Here is an 11,978-nt window from a genome sequence, read left to right on the forward strand (position 1 = left end):
GAAAGAGGACTGCCTCTCTTTGACTTGGACCAAGTTGTGAACGCTGCACTGCTCTTGGTCGATGGGATTTATGGAGCCAAAGAAGGAGGCGTTTCCAGGTCCCCAGTCGGGCAAGCAACATACAGAACTACTAGCCAGGACTTCAGGATCTTGGACAGATACCAGGTGAGTGTTTCCAAATCTAAGTGAGCTTTTGGCATTGGTTGTTTTAGAGCTTTTGCTGTGGACAGCAGTGTCACCTTGAGGTTAAAGTGAAGGCAAGTTGAAGTTGAGGTTGAAGTGAAAAGAATTATTTGAGCAAGACTCAGTTTGACTTGGGGCTGTGCTCCCACCAATGCTCTCACAAGTCCCTTTCTTCCTGGGACATGCTCGCACAGCACAGCTGTCAGTCAGTGTCGGCACCACAAACGTCTCTGTGTTTGTACTTCAGCCCTGCCCAAACACTGATGGCGGAGGCCTGGAAGTACCCAAAAAAGGCAGTTTCTCTTTCATGCTCTGTAGGAGGGAGGTCACTTGCAGTGGTTTTCTGATTGACGTGTGCAGCTCATAGATTTGGGTGCTAAATCTGAGAGTGTGCAGCTGAGTCCTCCCAAGTTGGACTGTCATGCTGTGGGTCCAGTCCACCTTGTCAAATTGAAAGGCTCCAATTCTCCCTCTGTTGATATGATTGCCTTAAGTCATTGACTAATCTTCCTGAAACGTTCTGCGGGTCTTTTTTGTACGTACAGACGATGCTGCCTGCCATGAAGGGGTATCGACAGCAGACAACAAAGTTCCTATATCGACTGGTAGGCTCAGAAGACCTGCTGACAGACCACAGTATTGTCAGTCCTTACACATCCCGCGTCCTGAAACCTTACATCAGGTACAGATGGTCAGAGGGTGAATTTGCTCTTGGCTTCTGAACCGACAGCCCACGGGGAGGACACCTTTTGTGGGCAGTGCTCCTCACTCCTCCTCGAAGTACAATCCAGTGCACTATGGTAACCCTGGACGGATAGTGTTTTACTTAGCTGAGTAGTTAAACTGGCTCTGCATTGGGAAGGGCAATCACCAAGAGAGGGCAGGGCAGAGAGGGAATTACTGTAGTCATTCAGTGCAAGTTGCACCTGCATTTGGGTCAGAACCATAATTTCCTTGCTCCTGCTGTCAGGAGAGGCTGCCTTCGTGTGCCGTGGATCTGGGAAGTGTCCTGGCCTCTGGCACAAGGGTGTTTTTGCTGAGCTGGGTGCTGTTTTCCCACATGAATGGAAGACTCTGTTCTTTTGTTTCAAGTTGAGCATGTCAGAAAATATTTCATGGGCAGTACCCATTCAGCTGTAGTGGCAGTTATTGTTGCTCACTCGCTTTTTGTGTTTGCTTTTCGTGTTACTGGCAGGCGCGATTATGAGACAAAGCCCCCAAAACTCAGGCTGCTGGCAGAAATCCGGGCGTATCCACACAGGAATGATCTCAACTGGAAGGCTGAGCCAGAAGCACCGGTTGATTACTGCTATGTTCGCCCTAATCACATCCCCACGATAAACTCCATGTGCCACGAATTCTTCTGGCCTGGTAAGATTCCTTCGGCACTTGGTTTTCTAAGAAGGAGGTGGGTTTGTTCAGAAAAAAGAATATTCTTGGTCCAAATTTTTCTTCAGTTGGTGTGTGGCTTGGTTCTTGGAAAACCATTATCTGATGTCATAGGAATGCAGTTGAGATGGAGACATTGGTTTGGTGTCTTTGTCTTTTAAGATCATTTAGAACTGGGCAATTAGGCCCTAATTAGCACAGCACTTATAAAGAAGCAGGTTGTTTTGGGTAACACCATTGATGCCAATAGGAGTAGTCAGTTACTAAAAATTTAAGCATCCAGTGAAACGTTTTGCAGAATTGAGGGCTGAGGTAAACAGTTTTGTACCAGAGATTTGCTGCTCGTTAGCTTCATGAGAAAGTTTCTTCCTAACAGCCATAAACTTGGATGTGTTGGAGTGAAATCTGGGAATTGCACTTACAACTGCAAGCTTCACTGTGATGTCCTTTATTTCTTCAAGCCTCAGTATTTGCAAGGTATGGGAAAGTTTGGGTATTGGTTTTTGTGCGTCGTTTTTTGTGGAGTCTTTAGGGACAGTGGATGCCCTGCATGGGAGCAGTTACAAGCCTGTAGTCTTTAGTTCTTCTGAAATAATAATAGTGATGTTAATCTACTGTGTGGATCAGCTTCTGATCAGCAAACAACGTGGCAGACTAATTTAGAAAAGACCAGTACAAACAGTACACACCTTTATTTCAAGTAACTGTTTGCTTTACGTTTTGATTTGCAGATAGTGATTTAACAGGGTTTGTAGCTCAGCAGTACTCATCTGCTGCAGTCAGGATCGGAGCTCTTTGTGCTACTCATTGTCCGACTTGTTCAATTTGGGGGAGATAACGTGGCGTACCTTCCCTTTCACAAGCTGTTTTGGAGCTCGTGAGAGACACTTGCAATCCCAACAGAGGCTGAACCCCTTTGTCATAGTCTCTCCTCTTCTGATAATGCATTTGAAGTTCTGGCCAAGTTGAGTTGCACCTTCATTAAGTTCTTCAGGTCTCACCCTGTTTTATTTAACTTGAGAAGCGTGGGTGTGTTCCACCCGTCTGTGAACTGTTCATCGTTAAATCAGAAAGCCGACACTCCCATTGGTCTCCACATGGGAACCAAAATCTCTTCCATGGGGTAAATTTTCTGAGGCTGGGATTTTCTAGTACTGTTTTAGGAGGAGAGGCATGAGAGGAGGTGATACTTCAGGAGATAAAGCACGGTGTCTTTGTGGACGTGAAGGGTTTAGCTTCACGACAGGCTGGTACAACTGAGAAGGAGGTGGGATATGCAGCTGGGAGAGGGCATCATTAAACTAGCACCGTTGTTGAGAGAAATAGCTGTGATTCCACCTAAATTTAGGCATCTGAAGCATGGATGCTTGGGGGATGCTCTTGTCAGTAAATGACATCTTAGGTGTGCTCAGTTGCCTTCTAATAGTGATGCTCGCATTGACTATATTCTTAGGTTTTAGGCACTTCACTGGGTGAAGCGACGCCAGGCCTTAGTTCTTAGTTCTCCAGATCCTTCCTGACAGCGTTCTTGTTTCTCACAAGTTTGCAGGTAGTTACTGCAAATGAGCTGATGGTGAAGCAAGATTCCCCCTTGTTGTCTCTCACGGTATCTTGTGCCTTCATGCCCTAACGGGAAACATCTCTCGAGCAGACGAGTGGTAAACCATACTGAGCTAAGCATCTTCCTACAGGAATAACCGCGTGCCGAGGGGACGGCACCGTTTCATAGACGCCAGTGCGCTCAGGGCAATGTAGCGTTCCTGTACGGGCACGCTGTAAGGCACTTCACAGTCAATTGCAGCCTGGAGATAATTAACGCGGCTCCCTATTGCCAATCGATTCCTCCCACGTCTTACTCCACCCAGCTTACTCTCGAGCAAGAAAATGTTTCACCCGCTTATTTTTGTGCCCGGTGCCTTACGAAGTCTTGCATCTTGTCAAGGGTGATAAACGTTACTGGAAAACATACTCTGCTGTTCTGTTATCCCATGTTCCAGATATATCTGCGATTGCCAATTTGAGGCTGAAACTAGCATTCACGACGCAGCTCCGCTATGTCTTGCGCATTGTTCAGGGCCTGTCCACAAAAATTATCAAGCAATCTTCTCTGCCTTGAACCGCGCTGCTTGGCCCTGACACGCTGTGTGGATGCTCTGAGGCTGCAGCAGCGATGTGATTCAGCAAGCTAACAAACTCCACTCAGAAGTCACCAGCCTCAGGTGTTCCTGTCCAGCCTCTGACTCACAGCTGCCCCGTTGCCGGCGAGGCTGCTGCATGAATTTGCATGCTAAAAGCAAACGTTCTGATAGCATTGAAACCTGTGGTCAGGTTTGAGGTGCAGCTCCACAAACAGCTGAGCGTGCACAAGGGGAAGCAGGAGGAGCTCAAGAGAGACAGGAACCTTACGCAGGTAATGCTGCCAGAGCTGAAGCCCAGTTTCACGTCTGCTGTGCTCCAGAGAGAGTTTGCAGAAAGAACAGGATGGTTCACCCAGTTTATCAGGCTGGTACACTCAACACCGCCTCCCTTTGCCTGTCTGCAGGCAGGTCCTCGGCATTTGCTGACTGGAACAGGCACAGTGTGCACCAACCTAGTGCTGGCCCAGCCCTGACGAAGTGAGGAAGCAAGCCCTTATCCATTAATTTTACTGCAGCCCTTAGGAGCCCCGGGCAAAGGGCACAAACTTACTAGGACCCAATCCAGCAAACACAGCACGTGCAAGTATCTTCATCCACGTGCATATTTAGAACTGAGTCCTTCGCAAAGTCTGCTAATGCGGCTCAGAATACAAACCAGGGAAAGATTAATTGGGTGCTGAGATCATGTGATTATTTTTATTACCTTTTTTTTTAAACCATCTTGGTTTAGAGAATGTGCTCTTTGAGTTTCAGTTTCATCCTCGAGTCATTTGGGAGGGAATCAGCTTTGTTACTTTTTCCATGCTAGAATCCCCACTAGTAAGTAGGCCTTGTTTTGTCTATGTGTTTTGTTGAAGCATCTCTTGATATCAGAGCTTTGAAATAAAGGTAAGAGAAAGGGATCGAGTGAGTGTTTCTAAAAGGACTTAAACCCCTGAATTTCCACGCAAGTGTGATACTTTTCTTTTGGTTTGCAATGCTTTCCACTGCTGTTTCTCTCTTTCTCCATAGGAATTGATTTGTCAGAATGCCTGCAGTATCCAGACTTCAGCGTTGTCGTCCTTTACAAGAAAGTTATCATTGCTTTTGGCTTTATGGTGCCAGACGTAAAATACAATGAAGCTTACATCTCTTTTCTGTTGGTTCACCCTGAGTGGAGAAGAGCTGGGATTGCAACCTTCATGATTTACCATCTTATCCAGGTAACAAAAAAATCCCATGTCTCTGCTAAAGAGCTAGCTCTCCCTTCTTGTGCGCACGCGTGCAAATATGAGACAGTAATTGTTGTGTTCCTCCTTTCTGTCTCTTTCCCCTTGCTTTTTTGTTGCTTACACACCTGCACAGACTGTCAGCAGCCTCTGTCAACATTTATGGGGAGAAATCAGTTCAAAAGCAGAAACCAAATTGTATTTAGAAGAGTAACCGTACTTGTGAGGTCCTCAGAATTAGTGAAATTCTGTGGTCTTAGACTTTTGGGATTAACTTTGTGTTCTTCAGTGGTCAATAGTTCATGTAACAGTAAGACTGTAAATTTGGTGTTTGAAGGAGAAAATGAGATAATGGTGGGGAAGTTGGGTAAGAATCTATTGCAGCGTTTCTTGGCTACACCTGGAGGATTATTCTGTGACCAGGGCCGTTGCATTAAATCACTTACTGATCTTAATCATTCTCTTTCACTTTTAATACTCTGGTTCAAATCCAGCTGAGGTGAAGATAAAGTGTTTGCAACCTCATTCAAATTTGTTCAAACTAGCTTGTACTGGGCTTTGTTCCACAGGGACACTTGGGGAAAATGAATCTGAGCTAACTAAAGGGGTGGCATTAAAGTAGTTAAACTTCATTAAATCTCTGAATGAATACTGTTATTCAGGTGGCCTTAATTCCATTCACTTTCTTGAATTAAATTGCAGGAAAGCCAGCTTAATTTTGAGTGAGGATGCAGACAGATGTCCTTTTCAGATCCTAACTGTGGCTCTTCGGGGCCTACAGTTTTACCACTCCCTGAATTCTCTTGGCAGAGCTGCTGATGTGAAACATTCCTTAACTTGTTTCAGTCAGGAGGAGCTGCACTAGCAAAAACTGCCATTGAAACTGTTTTTCCTCATTTGGCTGAAGAGAGGTAGGGAGTGCTGGCAGAGCCTTGGAAACAGTGATCTGTACCTTGGAAAAGCAGTTTCCACTGACGGCAGCTCTTCTGGGCCACCCGAGGGTAACTTTTCTACTTACAGAGCAGTGTCCTCCTCTCTCTGCTCTACGTGTTGACACAGGCCACTAACCAATCTGCTTTAAATTCACCCCTTACATTTCCTGAGCGTCTCCGAGTAAAGTGTTTAAGTAAATTGCCCTCAACTGTAGTCCGTTGACGTGAGATGTCAACACCTAGTGAGAACAGGCACGAGCGATGAGCCAAGGTTTGCAGGGATCCAGCAGCTGGCCTCATGTCTCTCCAGCAGAGCTGGGCTGTGTTGGCAAGTCAGCTGTAGAAAATCGTCGCAGCTTTTCGTAGGATGTATCACAGCCAATTAACCTAATTTGGCTTGTAGGTAGACCAGCATAAAATGATCGTGTCGAGGAGAGCCGGGCAGGTTTGAGGCCAGCTAGACTCAGAGATCACCGCTGTATGTTTGGCTTACATTAGATTTATATTTCCATTGCTGACTGTTTGTCAGTGGTAGAAGGTATTTAGTCATGTAGGAGAAGAAATGATGGTTGTGACCTTCTGTTCCTTCGCAGCCTGCTTGGGCTGACGCTGGGGTACGCTCTCTGTAGGTAGAAGCACTTGCATACACTGTTTGGATTGAGGGTAATTCTCTCCCTCTTGGGTCAGTGTGCTGTTTGGGGATGAATTCTTGGGAATAACATAATGTAACAGAAATGTGTTGATACAAATGGTGCCTTGGTGGTGGGTTGGTTGTCAGAAGTTACCCTCTAATGCATCCAGCCCAGAGGACCAAACTGCATCTTCTTATCGATCTCATTTCAATTTCCCAAAACTGGCTCCCAATTCTATTTATTTCTTTCCTTTTTTTTCTCCCTTCAATACCTGTGAAGACTTTCCCTTTAAATGATCTGCTCTGGAAATTTCCTAAAGGGTGTTACTGTTCCCACTTAAGAGTTGCAATATGCTTAATGTACGTGAAATACTAGTAAAACACTAGATGAAAGCAGGAAAAAAATTATTATATTGGCATCTCTATCAGAGAGCTGCTGGTTAGAATAATCTGGGATCTGTAAGGCAACTTCTGCTATGCCGTTTGCTGTTTGAACTGAATTCTCTGCCTTCTCAGGAGGTGAGCGCTGTGCCCTGAAGGATGGGAGAGGAGCTGGGTGGGATAGACAGGAATTCCAGCGTGACAGCCCAGAGGTGTGCTGGGACAGATCGAGCCGTCCCGGAGAGCTCAGCTCTGTTTGCTGACGGGGAGGAGTGTGGCGCCTGATGCGCTGGCATGTTTTGTCTTTTCTTCGGGCCATTGTTAATAAGTATTTGAGATCGGTGCTGTACACCAAGATTATTTTTAATTAACAATTACTTAGCAATTGACAAGGGAAAGCTAACAAATTATAATCCAAAACTTGCTTTCATTGTCAGAGTCCTTGTTTCCCAAAGACAAAGGCTCAGAGGAACAGCGGCGTTCCCTTCGTGTTTCAGCTGTTGCTATGTGTTGTAACTTCTGTGTCAAGGCCTGTGATTTTCTCACATTTCCTTAGTAACTCGAATACCTGAACTGCTGAATCTCTTCACCTCCGCATTCCCCCAGAGGCTGTCTCATTCTCTTGCTGTGATTCTTTTTTTTTTTCTTTTTTTTTTTCCCCCCTCACTTGGCAGACCTGCATGGGCAAAGACGTAACCCTTCACGTCTCTGCAAGCAACCCTGCTATGCTGCTTTACCAAAAGTTTGGATTTAAGACTGAAGAATACATTTTGGATTTTTATGACAAATACTATCCCTTGGACAGCAAGGAGTGCAAGCACGCATTCTTTCTCAGGCTGCGGCGCTGACCGGTCTGGGGAGGCTGCGAAAAGCCCAATCTGTCAAGCAAAGAGCTACCGTGGCTTTCAGCAGAGGACATAGGCTGCCATGCGAGAGCTGGGATGCACCGATGCCTTTATCCCTAGGACTTCGAATGTCAGCAGTGCTATGCTATGTGTGCTAAAACTGCAATCCCAGGGGATTGATTCCTGTGCTCCAAGGGGAGAGGCCTGGAAATGCCAAGTGGGACATGCTGAAACCATAGGAAGATTGATATTCTTTATGGGGAGTTTTCCTGCCACTGTTACTTTGGGTGAGCTTCACTGACAAACAACAAAAAACCAAAAAAAATAAAACAAACAAACTAACCCCACCAAAAAATACTTGTCATTTCAGAAGGGCCCCATGTATTTCAGATTTTGAAACCTGTCCAAAAACAAAACCACATTTTTTTTGTTTGTTTTGTTTATGGGAAATGAACATCAAAACCTAAATCGTCCACAGTGTTTCTGTGATTTGATTGCTTTGTTAGGAACCATGTCTTGAACCCAGGAAGGGAAATGAGATATTGGTGCACTTAGCTGGATGCTAACTTTAGGAAAGCTCTACGCATGCCAGAACAGCGATACTGGAACCATGTTTTAGGAATAACAAAAAGTGTGTGAACTCATGTGATCCTGAATGCAAGGCACAAGGGAGACGTCTTTCTTCTGCTCCTTCCCTGCTGCCTCCCTTTCCCCTTGTTGACCCTGTGTTCGATGTGAAGTTCTCGTAGTGCGCCGTGTTTTGTGTTCAGGAATGAGATGTCAAGCGGGTTTGTAGTTGGGTGAGGTAGGAGATGACAGCTGCCAAACAAGCTCTATGAGATCTTACAACTTACCTGCCAGTTGTTGATGCTGCAGATCAGCCCTTTGGGCACACCTCTAACCGCAGAGCCGGCCTCGCAGGCTCCAGCATCTGCCTCCTCCTGCTACAGACACTTTGGCTAGAAGCAACCCAGAACAAAAGTCAGCAGTGACGTTGGAAAGGCAGGCTCTGGTTTCTAGAGGCGATCTCTTTGCAGCTCAGAGGGAGGAAAGGGTAGAGGTGGGCCAGTTCCTAAAAGCATCTAGGCTGTGATTTCATGGCTCAAAGTAAAGAGGAGAGCAAAGAATAAATAGAAATAGCCAAGAATTTAAAACTCCCGCAAATCCCGAAGTTTCTCTTGTAGTGGGGTCTAGGCCTTTTACACAGTTTAGCAGCTTCTCTCTCTCGCTGATGTTTGTGGCAGTTGACCAGTAAGCTGGCAGTTTGCTCTGCTGCCTGACCGAAGGTCAGTCCATGCATTTGAAATACAGATCATAACCACTGCTGTTCCTTTTGCAGCCAGCCTTACAGAGAGCTACACAACAAATGTGACTTCTTGTTCTTAAGCCACTGTGTATACCTGTTGGATATCTGGCTATAGTAGTAGTTGCCTTAATGGAGTCTTCATTTTGGTAACGGCAGAGAGAGGGACGCAAAGTATGTTTTTGTGTAGCCTATGTATGTGGTCACCAAACCAAAAAACAGTGTTGGTGGAGGGAAAAAGAACCCATCCAAGCGTTGTGTGCCCTAACATCCACACACGTTTCTGCCTGCTTTATGACTATGTGAAAATTTTTGATGTTATTGGTGTTATGAGTTAGCTGTACTTGGAAAGAAAAAAAATATTTGTCTTTATGAGTGGAATTAAAGCCCTTCCCTTGGAAAAAACCTACCTGTAGTCATACTGTTCATTAAGCTGTCTCTCCAACCTCTTACTTCACTGAAAGCTAGCAAGCACAGGTATGGCTGATAGAGGACGCAAACCATGTGTGTGGGCAGGGGAGCAAGGCAAGAAACTCTTTTCTCTACAGAAGCAGCACACAGGCAGGCCCTAGCAATCTCTTTTCTTGTCAGCCAGAATTAGGAGATAAAAGATAGTCTGAAGGTCATGACCGGTTCCGCATTGTGTTCTCAAAGGTGGCCATGAAGATTTTTAAGGAGTTTCTTGTCTCTCCGAGGGAGAATGCCAAGGGAAAAAGGTGTTAAAACAGTCCTAAAAATTCCTGCTGTGCTGCAGACTGCTTGTCTTATCCAGGTGGTTCATTTATCTGCACCTCTTTAAAGGCAATGAAGTGATTAAACGCCTTTGAGCCTTTGCACCTCATCCATTTTGGATCTGTCTGTCTTCTGGAACTGTAGAAAATATTAACATTTTCCTTTTTCAGGGAGGCTGCTAAGAATAAGCTCATCAAATGTTACAGGGGATGGAGATCAATATTGCTGTTCTGCAGGCTGCAGAAACACAGAATTGCTTTGCAGCTTTGCAGGTCTGCTGACATTTATGATTCCTCATTTCTTGCTAATTTGCCCATATTTCTTGGTAAATTAACCTGTTAACTGCTATAATTATTATATCCCACACTCCTGGGACTGTAGGCTTGAGTTTTCATCCCTTGTTGTTGTCTTACATGGAAGACACTCCACACCCTGCTCCTTAGTGGTGCCTGTGAAAATCCAGTATGGGTTTGAACTGCTTCCCATGAGATCTTTCCCTGTTGATCCTAGTGGCTTTGGTGAGAACAGGGTGCAAGCATAGCTAGCTAACAGGTGGTCCAGGCAAAGATGAATGAATAGCCGTGCCTCAAGAAGACCTTCCTGACTTGCAGAGGGATCCCAGCAAACCAGATCTGAAGGACAGCAGTGAAGCCTATGGTATCTCTGTATTTACTCCTCCTGGCAGCTCAAGCTGCAAGAGACAGTTTCTTTTACTCTGCTAGATGTATGGGTGAGCACAGAGCACAGAGTGCTGTTTAGCGAGTGAGAATTCACGGCCCACTTTTAGCAAGAGTCTTCTGAGGACAGGAGGTTGAGGCCAGCCTCATAACAGGCACTACATGAAGTGAGGTGTGCAATCTGATAGGGGCTGGCAGCTCTGGGGAAACATGCTGGGGTTGCCAGGGAGCTCTACCTGCCCTTACTAGGTCAGCACCAGAATTAGAGCCTCTGAAGTAGCTGCTGCAGCTTCATCTCTCCTTGTGTCTGCACAGGGACTACTTCCAGACTCCTCTCAAGAGAACATTTCCTCCAAAAAATGTTGAATAGTGAGAGGCCTGAATGGCTTGTAGCAGCTTAAGGTCGCTGCTTGAATGGTCACACACAGCTGCCTCTCTCTGCAATAGATGAGGCTCTTCCAAGGCACGTGAAGAGACAAACTGTGTGCTCTTAGCCCTCTGCTTTCCTCCTCTTCGTGCCTTGGAGACCAGCGTGATGAGTTATGTTAGCCATTAAAAAGCCAGCATCCACCCCACTTAACGACATGATTACTCCACGCTTCTCTGAGCTGCACAGGGACTGTAGCAGTGATTGCGGTTGCCAAATGCAGCTCAGTTTAACAGAACAAAGTTTTCCTGGACAATAAAGGTGGAAACTTACTGTTTCCTAGTAGGGCAGCAAGCCCAAACCTTTCCAGGGGCTTGTCGATACTTCATAACCTCGAAGCTTCCCACTGTGGCCAACTTACCGTGCCCATGGATCTGCAGTAACTGAGCTGGGTAAATACCGGGATCATTCAGCACAGCAGTCATAGACGTAATACTTTGCAGTTTGCTTTGAAAGAGAAGTCTCTTTCCTGAGAGCCCTTGACGTTGCAGATACACATGCCGAATGCTTCTTTTCAGGTTTCAGATTCAGCCTGGGGAAAGAAGCAAAACTCTGCTTGTTCTGTTCATTTGCCCCACCTATGGTGAGAGGATGTGCTGCTTCTCAGGCCCAACTGCTCGTCTGAAAAGCTCTTAGCGAGCGGTTGTGCTAAGCCATCTTCATCCTTTGGCTACTTTTCTTACACCAGCTTGCTCCAGGACGTAACCTGGTCCACGAGGTCACTTCCCTCTAGCCCTCGAGTGTTTTCCTGGAGGAGACTCTGAGCAGACACCTCCTGCTGCATCAGACCAGGAACCGGAGGCCCCGCTGCTGCGTTGGGTGAGTAACCAGTCCTTCCCCACAGGACCAGCTGCCAGAGGGCTGGGTCCCGCTGCGTTAGGGGGGCACAAAGGGGGAGTTCAGCCACTCCCGCTGCCTGGGGCAAGAATGGTGCCACGGGGCAGCGGGAGCATCTCCTGCCTCAACCCTTCCCGCTGCGCTTCCCTACCAGCCCTGTCACTGCTAAAACAAAAGAAACAAAAGAAAATATACTAATTAAAAGGTAGAAGTGGCAAACGTGCCCTCCTTGCCCTTGGCTCGGGGCCGGGCCTAGCGGCGCGCAGGCGGGACTACATCTCCCGTCGTCCCTGAG

The 11,978-nt window shown here is 46.4% G+C and overlaps 1 protein-coding gene across 1 annotated transcript in view; it reads left to right on the top strand.

Moving 5' to 3' along the window:
- The window catches only part of CSRP2BP (CSRP2 binding protein), a 17,618-nt gene extending 9,605 nt beyond the window's left edge, over positions 1-8,013 (top strand). The window contains exons 6-10 of the mRNA XM_009871033.1: positions 1-165; positions 729-865; positions 1,379-1,554; positions 4,722-4,912; positions 7,537-8,013. The exon at positions 1-165 is cut by the window's left edge and continues 425 nt beyond it. Of these exons, the coding sequence (XP_009869335.1) occupies positions 1-165; positions 729-865; positions 1,379-1,554; positions 4,722-4,912; positions 7,537-7,710 (843 nt within the window). The 3' untranslated portion in view covers positions 7,711-8,013. The remainder of the gene's footprint in view (positions 166-728; positions 866-1,378; positions 1,555-4,721; positions 4,913-7,536) is intronic.
- The last annotated feature ends 3,965 nt before the right edge of the window (positions 8,014-11,978 follow it).

Source organism: Apaloderma vittatum, unplaced genomic scaffold (assembly GCF_000703405.1).
Source record: "Apaloderma vittatum isolate BGI_N311 unplaced genomic scaffold, ASM70340v1 scaffold26816, whole genome shotgun sequence".
Lineage (NCBI taxonomy): Eukaryota > Metazoa > Chordata > Aves > Trogoniformes > Trogonidae > Apaloderma > Apaloderma vittatum.